At 31.9% G+C, this 13485-nt stretch overlaps 1 protein-coding gene across 2 annotated transcripts in view; it reads right to left on the bottom strand.

The window, feature by feature from the left end:
• LOC148955744 (vitellogenin-6-like) overlaps positions 1–13485 on the bottom strand; it is a 184803-nt gene that overhangs the window by 157947 nt on the left and 13371 nt on the right. For both annotated transcript variants that reach the window (XM_089104026.1, XM_089104018.1), the window contains exon 2: positions 562–728. In XM_089104026.1, the coding sequence (XP_088960152.1) occupies positions 562–728 (167 nt within the window). The remainder of the gene's footprint in view (positions 1–561; positions 729–13485) is intronic.

Raw genomic sequence — 13485 nt, 5'->3', positions numbered from 1 at the left:
TATATAACAAGGCGTCTTTAACGCAAAGAAACACTGAGCACATGTGATTGAGCACAACAAAGGCTAAATAGAGTGGCTTCAATTAGAATACTAATTGAAAGCTCTTTCTACGGAATATTAAACCAGTTTTCATTTTCGCTCCCATATATGATATTGTTTATTAAATCTACCGTTTTAGATAATTTGTAGGCTGCTAAATATTTTGTAACGTTTCTGTATACTAGAAAGAAGTATCGAATCAAATCTGTAGTATAGTGTATTGTTTGATATGTGGTTATTCAAGTTAGAACATAAAATTGCCCAACAAAGTAATCGGACACAAGGCTTGATTAAAAATACTTTTATATAGTTGTAGTTTCAACATAAAAGCTTTTTCACTCTTTTTTAATTAGAAAGAGTCAAAATTGAATTTCTCGCATTTTTTTTTCTAGTCCGATCTTTCAACGAGTAATTTATTTTTTTTTTATTGAGACTCTAACCATTAAAAATTAACCTGAAATGGTAAGGTTTCGCTTTCCAGTGATTTAAAACAACATTAAAAAAAGATCGAAAATAAATTACCTGTATCTGAGCTATACCCTGAGAAGCCTGAATGTATATCTTAGAAAGTATTCGGTAAATTACTCCATGCCCTTCTGGCTCCAGGAGTCCAGTTGTCGCTGTTGCCTCGAAGTCGTAACGATATTCAACACCTTCTCTATACGGTATATTGACTTTACATTCACTGCCTAGGAAGTAAATAAGAAGCCAAAATAAGCGATTTTTTAAAACATATAAATTCTTCATTATGATAAAATGAAAAGTGAAAGTATACTTTTTGTATTTTATAAGAAAACTGAGCTTTTGACAAAAGTAACTAACTATTTTAACGTCACATTTCCTTGCTTTTCCAAAAAGACTAAGTCAACATTCAAATTGCAGTCAATACATCAACTGGCAGCTTTGTGACTTGATAAAATACTTGCTCTAAGTAGAGAGGGGGGCGCGACTCCGAACAGGACCACGTGGTCCTGTCAGCATTTTTAATGCTGACGGGGCACCATATATGAGCATAGAGTCCCTAGGGGAGATGGATTTCTGAGAAATTGATTGCGTCATCGATTGGGACTTTGGAACACCTGTGCTGTCAGTCATTAATCAAAATGTTCCCGGGGAAGTTAATTAATGTCTGACAGGTACTGTCAACATTTCTCCAGGAATAGATCCAAGTCATTAATGTCTTTGCCTCGGAAACAACTCTTTTGGTCGAACTCCAAAGGATATTAATAACCAAACGCCATGGTAACAATTCTCAAAGAAACATCTTAGCGATGAATTGTTTTAGCGCGGGAATCAGGTTTCTTTGTAATTTCAAATGCGCCAGCACAGGGATGCCAAACAAAAGGAACATGCTGAAATTCCGTTTAGGGATTATTTGGGCGAAACCGTTTTAGACAGGTTATGGGATTATTTCGGCGAAACAGTTGGAGACATTTTAAAAGAAGATTTTAGGAAAGGTTTTAGAAGAGAATTTGAGGGTCAAACTCTGTGGTCGTTATAATACACAAGTTCCATTTGAACAGTGTTGTGAGGTCCTCTACCACAACCCCAAAGGCTTCCAATCCCCCTACCCAACCCCGAAGGAAGCCACCGGTCCTCAAAGGTCCACTGGGCTCCCAAAGGGCCCACCGGCCCTCAAGGTTCCCCCAGACCCCCCCGGGGCCCGAAAGGGCCCCTCCCCCCTTTGGCCCCCCCAAAGGGGCCCCCTCCCCCTTCATCTCCTCCCTCCTCCTCCCCTTCCCCTCCCCTCCTCCCCTCCCCCCCTCCCCTCCCCTCCTCCTCCTCCTCCTCCTCCTCCTCCCCTCCTCCCCTCCCCTTCCTCCCCATTTTTTATACTTTTTTTGTGCATTGAGACACAGAACGACCCCCTCCCCCCAGCCCCTCCCCCTCCAAAGGTCTGATTTTTCAAAGTTCATTTTGAATTTCCTTCGTGGAAATGCAAGAGTTGGAATGTTTCAGTAGTGTTTGGTTGGGGTTTACCTTGTCACAGTTACTTTTTCTTGATTTTTCAAAGTTCATTTTGAATTTCTTTCGTTGAAATGCAAGAGTTGGAATATTTCAGGAGTGTTTGGTTGTGGTTTACCTTGACACAGTTACATCTTCTTAATTTTTCAAGGTTCATTTTGAATTTCTTTCATTGAAATGCAAGAGTTGGAATGTTTCAGTAGAGTTTGGTTGTGGTTTCCCTTGTTACACTTTCAGTTTCTTGATTTTTCAATGTTAATATTGAATTTATTTCGCTGAAATGCAAGAGTTGGAATATTTCAGTAGTGTTTGGTTGTGGTTTACCTTGTCACAGTTACATTTTCTTGATTTTTCAAAGTTCATTTTGAATTTCTTTCATTGAAATGCAAGAGTTGGAATATTTTAGTAGTGTTTGGTTTACCTTGTCAAAGTTACATTTTCTTGATTTTTCAAATTTCATTTTGAATTTCTTTAATTTAAATGCAAGAGTTGGAATATTTCAGTAGTGTGTTGTTGTAGTTTACCCTGTCACAGTTACATTCCCTTAATTTTTCAAAGTTCATTTTGAATTTCTTTTGTTGAAAGGCAAGAGTTGGAATATTTCAGTAGTGTGTTGTTGTAGTTTACCTTGTCACAGTTACATTCACTTAATTTTTCAAAGTTCATTTTGAATTTATTTTGTTGAAATGCAAGAGTTGGAATATTTCAGTAGTGTTTTGTTGTGGTTTACCTTGTCACAGTTACATTTTCTTAATTTTTAAAAGTTCGTTTTGAATTTCCTTCGTTGAAATGCAAGAGTTGGAATATTTCAGTAGTGTTTGGTTGTGGTTTACCTTGTCACAGTTACATTTTCTTGATTTTTCAAAGTTCATTTTGAATTTCTTTCATTGAAATGCAACAGTTGGAATATTTTAGTAGTGTTCTGTTTACCCTGTCAAACTTACATTTTCTTGATTTTTCAAAGTTCATTTTGAATTTCTTTCATTGAAATGCAAGAGTTGGAATATTTCAGTAGTTTTTGGTTTTGGTTTACCTTGTCACTGTTACATTTTCTTGATTTTTCAAAGTTCATTTTGAATTTCCTTTGTTGAAAGGCAAGAGTTGGAATATTTTAGTAGTGTTTGGTTGTGGTTCACCTTGTCACAGTTACATTTTCTTGATTTTTCAAGGTTCATTTTGAATTTCTTTCGTTGAAATGCAAGAGTTGAAATATTTCAGTAGTGTTTTTTTGTGGTTTACCTCGTCACACTTACATTTTCTTGATTTTTCAAAGTTCATTTTTAATTTCTTTCTTTGAAATGCAAGAGTTGAAATATTTTAGTAGTGTTTGGTTTACCTTTTCACACTTACATTTTCTTGACTTTTCAAAGTACATTTTGAATTTCTTTCATTGAAATGCAAGAGTTGGAATATTTCAGTAGTGTTTGGTTGTGGTTTACCTTGTCACTGTTACATTTTCTTGATTTTTCAAAGTTCATTTTGAATTTCCTTTGTTGAAATGCAAGAGTTGGAATATTTTAGTAGTGTTTGGTTGTTGTTCACCTTGTCAGAGTTACATTTTCTTGATTTTTCAAAGTTCATTTTGAATTTCCTTCGTTGAAATGCAAGAGTTGGAATATTTCAGTAGTGTTTGGTTGTGGTTTACCTTGTCACACTTACATTTCCTTGATTTTTCAAAGTTCTTTTAAATTTCTTTCGTTGAAATGCAAGAGTTGGAATATTTCAGTAGTGCTTGGTTATGGTTTACCTTGTCACAGTTACATTTTCTGGATTTTTCAAAGTTCATTTTGAATTTCCTTCGTTGAAATGCAAGAGTTGGAATATTTCAGTAGTGTTTGGTTGTGGTTTACCGTATCACAGTTACATTTTCTTGATTTTTCATAGTTCATTTCGAATTTCTTTCGTTGAAATGCAAGAGTTGGAATATTTCAGTAGTGTTTGGTTGTGGTTTACCTTGTCACAGTTACATTTTCATGATTTTTCAAAGTTCATTTTGAATTTCTTTCATTGAAATGCAAGAGCTGGAATATTTCAGTAGTGTTTGGTTGTGGTTTACCTTGTCACAGTTACATCTTCTAGATTTTTCAAAGTTCATTTTGAATTTATTTCATTGAAATGAAAGAGTTGGAATATTTCAGTAGTGTTTGGATGTGGTTTACCTTGTAACAGTTACATTTTCTTGATTTTTCAAAGTTCATTCTGAATTTCTTTCGTTGAAATGCAAGAGTTGGAATATTTCAGTAGTGTGCTGTTGTAGTTTACCCTGTCACAGTTACATTCCCTTTATTTTTCAAACTTCATTTTGAATTTCTTTCGTTGAAATGCAAGAGTTGGAATATTTCAGTAGTGTTTGGTTGTGGTTTACCTTGTCACAGTTACATTTTCTTGATTTTTCAAAGTTTATTTTGAATTTCTTTCGTTGAAATGCAAGTGTTTGAATATTTCAGTAGTGTTTGGTTGTGGTTTACCTTGACACTGTTACAATTTCTTGATTTTTCAAAGTTCATTTTTAATTTCTTTCTTTGAAATGCAAGAGTTGGAATATTTCAGTAGTGTTTGGTTGTGGTTTAACTTGTCACACTTACATTCTCTTGATTTTTCAAAGTTAATTTTGAATTTCTTTCGTTGAAATGCAAGAGTTGGAATATTTCAGTTGTGTTTCGTTGTGGTTTACCTTTTCACAGTTACATTTTCTTGATTTTTCAAAGTTCATTTGAATTTCTTTCGTTGAAATGCAAGAGTTGGAATATTTCAGCAGTGTTTGGTTGTGGTTTACCGTGCCACAGTTACATTTTCTTTATTTTTAAAAGTTCATTTTGAACTTATTTCGTTGAAATGCAAGAGTTGGAATATTTCAGTAGTGTTTGGTTGGGGCTTATCATGTCACTGTTACATTTTCTTGATTTTTCAAAGTTCATTTAGAATTTGTTTAGTTGAAATGCAAGAGTTGGAGTATTTCAGTAGTGTTTGGTTGTGGTTTACCTTGTCACAGTTACATTTTCCTGATTTTTCAAAGTTCATTTTGAATTTCTTTCATTGAAATGCAAGAGTTGGAATATTTCAGTAGTGTTTGGTTGTGGTTTACCTTGTCACAGTTACATTTTCTTGATTTTTCAAAGTTTATTTTGAATGTTTTTCGTTGAAATGCAAGAGTTGGAATATTTCAGTAGTGTTTGGTTGTGGTTTACCTTGTCAGAGTTACATTCTCATGATTTTTCAAAGTTCATTTTGAATTTCTTTCGTTGAAATGCAAGAGTTGGAGTATTTCAGTAGTGTTTGGTTGTGGTTCACCTTGTCAAAGTTACATTTTCTTGATTTTTCAAAGTTAATTTTGAATTTCTTTCGTTGAAATGCAAGAGTTAGAATATTTCAGTAGTGTTTGGTTGTGGTTTACCTTATCACAGTTACATTTTCTTGATTTTTAAAAGTTTATTTTGAATTTTCTTTCATTGAAATGCAAGAGTTGGAATATTTCAGTAGTTTTTCGTTGTGGTTTACCTTGTCACAGTTACATTTTCCTGATTTTTCAAAGTTCATTTTAAATTTTTTTCGTTGAAATGCAAGAGTTGGAATATTTCAGTAGTGTTTGGTAGTGGTTTACCTTGTCACAGTTACAATTTCTTTATTTTTCAAAGTTCATTTTGAATTTTTTTCATTGAAATGCAAGAGTTGGAATATTTCAGTAGTGTTTCATTTTTCCAATTTTTCAAAGTTCATTTTGAATTTCTTTCATTGAAATGCAAGAGTTGGAATATTTCAGTAGTGTTTGGTTGTGGTTTACCTTGTCACAGTTACATTTTCTTGATTTTTCAAAGTTCATTTTGAATTTCTTTCGTTGAAATGCAAGAGTTGGAATATTTCAGTAGTGTTTGGTTGTGGTTTACCTTGTCACAGTTACATTTTCTTGATTTTTCAAAGTTCATTTTGAATTTCTTTCGTTGAAATGCAAGAGTTGGAATATTTCAGTAGTGTTTGGTTGTGGTTTACCTTGTCACAGTTACATTTTCTTGATTTTTCAAAGTTCATTTTGAATTTCTTTCGTTGAAATGCAAGAGTTGGAATATTTCAGTAGTGTTTGGTTGTGGTTTACCTTGTCACAGTTACATTTTCTTGATTTTTCAAAGTTCATTTTGAATTTCTTTCGTTGAAATGCAAGAGTTGGAATATTTCAGTAGTGTTTGGTAGTGGTTCAAAGTTCATTTTGAATTTCTTTTGTTGAAATGCAAGAGTTGGAATATTTCAGTAGTGTTTGGTTGTGGTTTACCTTGTCACAGTTACATTTTCTGGATTTTTCAAAGTTCATTTTGAATTTCTTTCATTGAAATGCAAGAGTTGGAATATTTCAGTAGTGTTTGGTTGTGGTTTACCTTGTCAGAGTTACATTCTCTTGATTTTTCAAAGTTCATTTTGAATTTATTTCGTTGTAATGCAAGTGTTTTATTATTTCAGTTGTTTGAGTTTTTTGTTTAGCTTGTAACATTTACAGTCCCTTTAATTTTCAAAGTTCATTTTGAATTTCTTTCGTTGAAATGCAAGAGTTGGAATATTTCAGTAGTGTTTGGTTGTGGTTTACATTGTCACACTTACATTTTCTTAATTTTTCAAAGTTCATTTTGAATTTCTTTCGTTGAAATGCAAGAGTTGGAATATTTCAGTAGTGTTTCGTTGTGGTTTACCTTGTCACAGTTACATTTTCTTGATTTTTCAAAGTTCATTTTGAATTTCTTTCATTGAAATTCAAGAGTTGTAATATTTCAGTAGTGTTTGTTGTAGTTTACCTTGTCACAGTTACATTCTCTTGATTTTTAAAAGTTCATTTGAATTTCTTTCGTTGAAATGCAAGAGTTGGAATATTTCAGAAGTGTTTGGTTGTGGTTTACCTTGTCAGACTTACACTTTCTTGATTTTTCAAAGATCATTGTGAATTTCTGTCGTTGAAATGCAAGAGTTGGAATATTTCAGTAGTGTTTGGTGGTGGTTTACCTTGTCACAGTTACATTTTCTTAATTTTTCAAAGTTCATTTTGAATTTCTTTCGTTGAAATGCATGAGTTGGAATATTTCAGTAGTGTTTGGTTGTGGTTTACCTTGTCACAGTTACATTTTCTTGATTTTTCAAAGTTCATTTTGAATTTCTTTCGTTGAAATGCAAGAGTTGTAATATTTCAGCAGAGCTTTGTTGTTGTTTAAATTGTCACAATTACATAATAATTAATATACACATTTAATTTTGAAATTATTTAGATGAAATAAAAGAGTTGGAATATTTCAGAAGTGTTTGGGTGTGGTTTACCTTGTCACAGTTACATTTTCTTGATTTTTCAAAGTTCATTTTTAATTTCCTTCGTTGAAATGCAAGAGTTGGATTATTTCACAAGTGTTTGGTTGTGGTTTACCTTGTCACAGTTAAATTTTCTTGATTTTTCAAAGTTCATTTTGAATTTCTTTCGTTGAAATGCAAGAGTTGGAATATTTCAGTAGTGTTTGGTTGTGGTTTAACTTGGCACAGTTACATTTTCTTGATTTTTCAAAGTTCATTTTGAATTTCTTTTATTGAAATATGTTGTTCGTGCTTTACCTTGACACAGTTAAATTTCTTGATTTTTGTTAGGTTAGGTTAGGCTAGATCAAGTTAGGTTAGGTTAAGTTAGGTTAGGTTAGGTTAGCCTACATACGCGCGCGTATGTAGGCTAACCTAACCGAACCTAACTTAACCTAATCTAACTTGCTCTAGCCTAACCTAACCGAACCTAACAAAAATCAAGAAAATTAACTGTGTCAAGGTAAAGCACGACCAAACATATTTCAATGAAAGAAATTCAAAATGAACTTTGAAAAATCAAGAAAATGTAACTGTGCCAAGTTAAAACACAACCAAACACTAGTGAAATATTCCAACTCTTAAATTTCAACGAAAGAAATTAAAAATGAACTTTGAAAAATCAAGAAAATGTAACTGTGACAAGGTAAACCACAACCAAACACTTGTGAAATATTCCAACTCTTGCATTTCAACGAAAGAAATTAAAAATTAACATTCAAAAATCAACAAAATTTATATGTGTCAAGGTAAACCGTAACAACACACTACTGAAATATTCCAACTCTTGCATTTCAACGAAAGAAATTCAAAATGAACTTTCAACAATCAAGAGAAATTAATTCCGTCAAGGTCATCCACACCCAAACACTATTTAAATATTCCAACTCTTGCATTTCAACGACAGAAATTCAAAATGAACTTTGAAAAATCAAGAAAATGTAACTGTGACAAGGTAAACCACAACCAAACACTACTGAAATATTCCAACTCTTAGATATCAACAGAGAAATTCAAAATGAACTTGGAAAAATCAAGAAAATGTTACTGTGACAAGGTAAACCACAACCAAACACTACTGAAATATTCCAACTCTTGCATTTTAACGAATGAAATTCAAAATGATCTTTGAAAAATCAAGATAATATAAGTGTGACAAGGTAAACCACAACCAAACACTTCTGAAATATTCCAACTCTCGTATTTCAATGAAATAAATTCATTATGAACTTTGAAAAATCAAGAGAATGTAACTGTGACAAGGTAACCCACAACCAAACACTATTGAAATATTACAACTCTTGCATTTCAATGAAAGAAATTCAAAATGAACTTTGAAAAATCAAGAAAATGTAACTGTGACAAGGTAAACCACAGCCAAACACTACTGAAATATTCCAACTCTGAAATTTAAATGAAAGAAATTCAGATGAACTTTGAAAAATCAAGAAAATGTAACTATGGCAAAGTGAACCACAACCAAACACTACTGAAATATTCCAACTCTTGCATTTCCACAAAAGAAATTCAAAATGAACTTTGAACCACTACCAAGCACTACTGAAATATTCCAACTCTTGCATTTCAACGAAATAAATTCAAAATGAACTTTAAAAAATCAAGAAAATGTAACTGTGACAAGTTAAACCACAACGAAACACAACTGAAATATTCCAACTCATGCATTTCAACGAAAGAAATTCAAAATGAACTTTGAAAAATTAAAAAAATGTAACCATGACAAGGTAAACCACAACCAAACACTACTGAAATATTCCAACTCTTGCATTTCAACGAAAGAATTTCAAAATGAACTTTGAAAAATCAAGAAAATGTAACTGTGACCAGGTTAACCACAACCAAACACTACTGAAATATTCCAACTCTTGCATTTCAACGAAAGAAATTCAAATGAACTTTGAAAAATCGAGATAATGTAAATCTGACAAGGTAAACTACAACCAAACACTACTTAAATATTCCAACTCTTGCATTTCAACGAAAAAAATTCAAAATGAACTTTGAAAAATCAAGAAAATGTAACTGTGACAAGGTTAACCACAACCAAACACTACTTAAATATTCCAACTATTGCATTTCAATGAAATAAATTAAAAATGAACTTTTAAAAATCAGGAAAATGTACTGAAATATTCCAACTCTTTCATTTCAATGAAAAAAATTCAAAATAAACCTTTAAAAATCATTATACTTTACGTCTTACATGTTAAACCAAAACCACACAAGACTGAAATATTCCAACTATTGAATTTAAACGAAAGAAATTAAAAAAGAACTTTGAAAAATCAAGAAAATATAGCTGTGACAAGGTAGACCACAACTAAACACTACTGAAATATTCCAACTCTTGCATTTCAACGAAAGAAATTCAAAAGGAACTTTGAAAAATTAAGAAAAATGTAACTGTGACAAGGTAAACCACAACGAAACACTACTGAAATATTCCAACTCTTGCATTTCAACGAAAGAAGTTCAAAATGAACTTTGAAAAATCAAGAAAATGTAACTGTGACAAGGTGAACCACAACCAAACACTACTGAAATATTCCAACTCTTGCATTTCAATTAAAGAAATTCAAAATGAACTTTTAAAAATCTAGAGAATGTAACTATGACAATTTAAACCACAACCAAGCACTATTGAAATATTACGACTCTTGCATTTCAAAGAAAAAAATTAAAAATAAACTTTGAAAAATCAAGAAAATGTAACTGTTACAAGGTAAACCACAACAAAACCCTACTGAAATATTCCAACTATTGCATTTAAACGAAGGAAATTCAAAATGAACCTTATAAAATCAGGAAAATGTAACTGTGACAAGGTAAACCACAAACAAACACTAGTGAAATATTCCAACTCTTGCATTTCAACGAAAGAAATTCAAAATGAACTTTGAAAAATCAAGAAAATGTAACTGTGACAAGGTAAACCACAACCAAACACTACTGAAATATTCCAACTCTTGCATTTCAACGAAAGAAATTCAAAATGAACATTGAAAAATCAAGAAAATGTAACTGTGACAAGGTAAACCACTACCAAACGCTATTAAAATACTCCAAATCTTGCATTTCAACGAGATAAAGTCAAAATAAACTTTGAAAAATCAGGAAAATGTAGCTTTGACAAGGTAAACCACAATGAAACACTACTGAAATATTCCAAATCTTGCATTGCAAAGGAAGAAATTCAAAATCAACTTTGAAAAATCAAGAAAATGTAGCTGTGACAAGGTAAACCACAACCAAACACTACTGAAATATTCCAACTCTTGCATTTCAACGAAAGAAATTCAAAATGAACTTTGAAAAATCAAGAAAATGTAACTGTGACAAGGTAAACCACAACCAAACACTACTGAAATATTCCAACTCTTGCATTTCAACGAAAGAAATTCAAAATGAACTTTGAAAAATCAAGAAAATGTAACTGTGACAAGGTAAACCACAACCAAACACTACTGAAATATTCCAACTCTTGCATTTCAACGAAAGAAATTCAAAATGAACTTTGAAAAATCAAGAAAATGTAACTGTGACAAGGTAAACCACAACCAAACACTACTGAAATATTCCAACTCTTGCATTTCAATGAAAGAAATTCAAAATGAACTTTGAAAAATCAAGAAAATGTAACTGTGACAAGGTAAACCACAACCAAACACTACTGAAATATTCCAACTCTTGCATTTCAACGAAAGAAATTCAAAATGAACTTTGAAAAATTAAGAAAATGTAACTGTGACAAGGTAAACCACAACCAAACACTACTGAAATATTCCAACTCTTGCATTTCAACGAAAGAAATTCAAAATGAACTTTGAAAAATAAAGGTAATGTAACTGTGACATGGTAAACTACAACAGAACACTACTGAATTATTACAACTCTTGCATTTCAACGAAAGAAATTCAAAATGAACTTTGAAAAATCAAGAAAATGTAACTGTGACAAGGCAAACCACAACCAAACACTACTGAAATATTCCAACTCTTGCATTTCAATGAAAGAAATTCAAAATGAACTTTGAAAAATCAAGAAAATGTAACTGTGACAAGGTAAACCACAACCAAACACTACTGAAATATTCCAACTCTTGCATTTCAATGAAAGAAATTCAAAATGAACTTTGAAAAATCAAGAAAATGTAACTGTGACAAGGTAAACCACAACCAAACACTACTGAAATATTCCAACTCATGCATTTCAACGAAAGAAATTCAAAATGAACTTTGACAAATCAATAAAATGTAACTGTGACACGTGACAACACACACCCAATCGCGTGTCCGAGGCCAACTCGTGCAGTTCCACGAAAGACATAAAAAATGAAATTTAATAAATCAAGATAATGTATCTGAGACCAGGTAAACCATAGCCAAACACTACTGAAATATTCCAACTCTTGCATTTCAACGATAGAAATTCAAAATGAACTTTGAAAAATCAAGAAAATGTAACTGTGACAAGGTAAACCACAACCAAACACTACTGAAATATTCCAACTCTTGCATTTCAACGAAAGAAATTCAAAATGAACTTTGAAAAATCAAGAAAATGTAACTGTGACAAGGTAAACCACAACCAAACACTACTGAAATATTCCAACTCTTGCATTTCAACGAAAGAAATTCAAAATGAACTTTGAAAAATCAAGAAAATGTAACTGTGACAAGGTAAACCACAACCAAACACTACTGAAATATTCCAACTCTTGCATTTCAACGAAAGAAATTCAAAATGAACTTTGAAAAATCAAGAAAATGTAACTGTGACAAGGTAAACCACAACCAAACACTACTGAAATATTCCAACTCTTGCATTTCAACGAAAGAAATTCAAAATGAACTTTGAAAAATCAAGAAAATGTAACTGTGACAAGGTAAACCACAACCAAACACTACTGAAATATTCCAACTCTTGCATTTCAACGAAAGAAATTCAAAATGAACTTTGAAAAATCAAGAAAAAGTAACTGTGACAATGTAAACCACAACGAAACACTTCTGAAATATTCCAACTCTTGCATTTCAACGAATGAAATCCAAAATGAACTTTGAAAAATTATGAAAATGTAACTGTGACACGGTAAACCACAACCAAACACTATTGAAATATTCCAACTCATGCATTTCAACAAAAGAAATTCGAAATGAACTTTGAAAAATAAAGAAAATGTAGCTGTGACAAGGTAAACCACAAAAACACACTACTGAAATAGTCCAAATATTGAATTTCAACGAAAGAAATTCAAAATGAACTTTGAAAAATAATGAAAATGTAACTGTGACATGGTAAACCACAATCAAACACTTCTTATATAGTCCAACTCTTGCATTTCAATAAAAGAAATCCAAAATGAACTTTGAAAAATCATGAAAATGTAACTGTGACAAGGTAAACCATAAGCAAACACACTTGAATAAGTCCACCTCTTGCATTTCAAAGAAAGAAATTCAAAATGAACTTTGAAAAATCAAAAAAATGTAACTGTGACAAGGTAAACCACAGTCAAACACTATTGAAATATTCCAACTCTTGCATTTCAAAGAAAGAAATTCAGAATGAACTTTGAAAAATCAAGAAAATGTAACTGTGACAAGGTAAACCACAAGCAAACACTACTGAAATATTCCAACTCTTGCATTTCAACGAAAGAAATTCAAAATGAACTTTGAAATCAGAAATGTAACTGTGACAAGGTAAACCACAACCAAACACTATTGAAATATTCCAACTCTTGCATTTCAACGAAAGAAATTCAAAATGAGCTTTGAAAAATCAAGAAAATGTAACTGTGACAAGGTAAACCACAACGAAACACGACTGAAATATTCCATCTCTTGCATTTCAACAAAAGAAATTCAAAATAAACTTTGAAAAATCAAGAAAATGTAACCGTGACAAGGTAAACCACAAGCAAACACTACTGAAATATTCCAACTCTTGCATTTCAACAAAAGAAGTTCAAAATGAACTTTGAAAAATCAAAAAAATGTAACTGTGACAAGGTAAACCACAACCAAACACTACTGAAATATTCCAACTCTTGCATTTCAACGAAAGAAATTCAAAATGAACTTTGAAAAATCAAGAAAATGTAACTGTGACAAGGTAAACCACAACCAAACACTACTG

Source organism: Artemia sp. Qi Xiang Cuo, chromosome 2 (assembly GCF_049724085.1).
Source record: "Artemia sp. Qi Xiang Cuo chromosome 2, ASM4972408v1, whole genome shotgun sequence".
Classification (NCBI taxonomy): Eukaryota; Metazoa; Arthropoda; class Branchiopoda; order Anostraca; family Artemiidae; genus Artemia; species Artemia sp. Qi Xiang Cuo.
The sequence above is the reverse complement of the archived record's forward strand: the minus strand, read 5'-3'. Positions and strand labels throughout refer to the sequence as shown.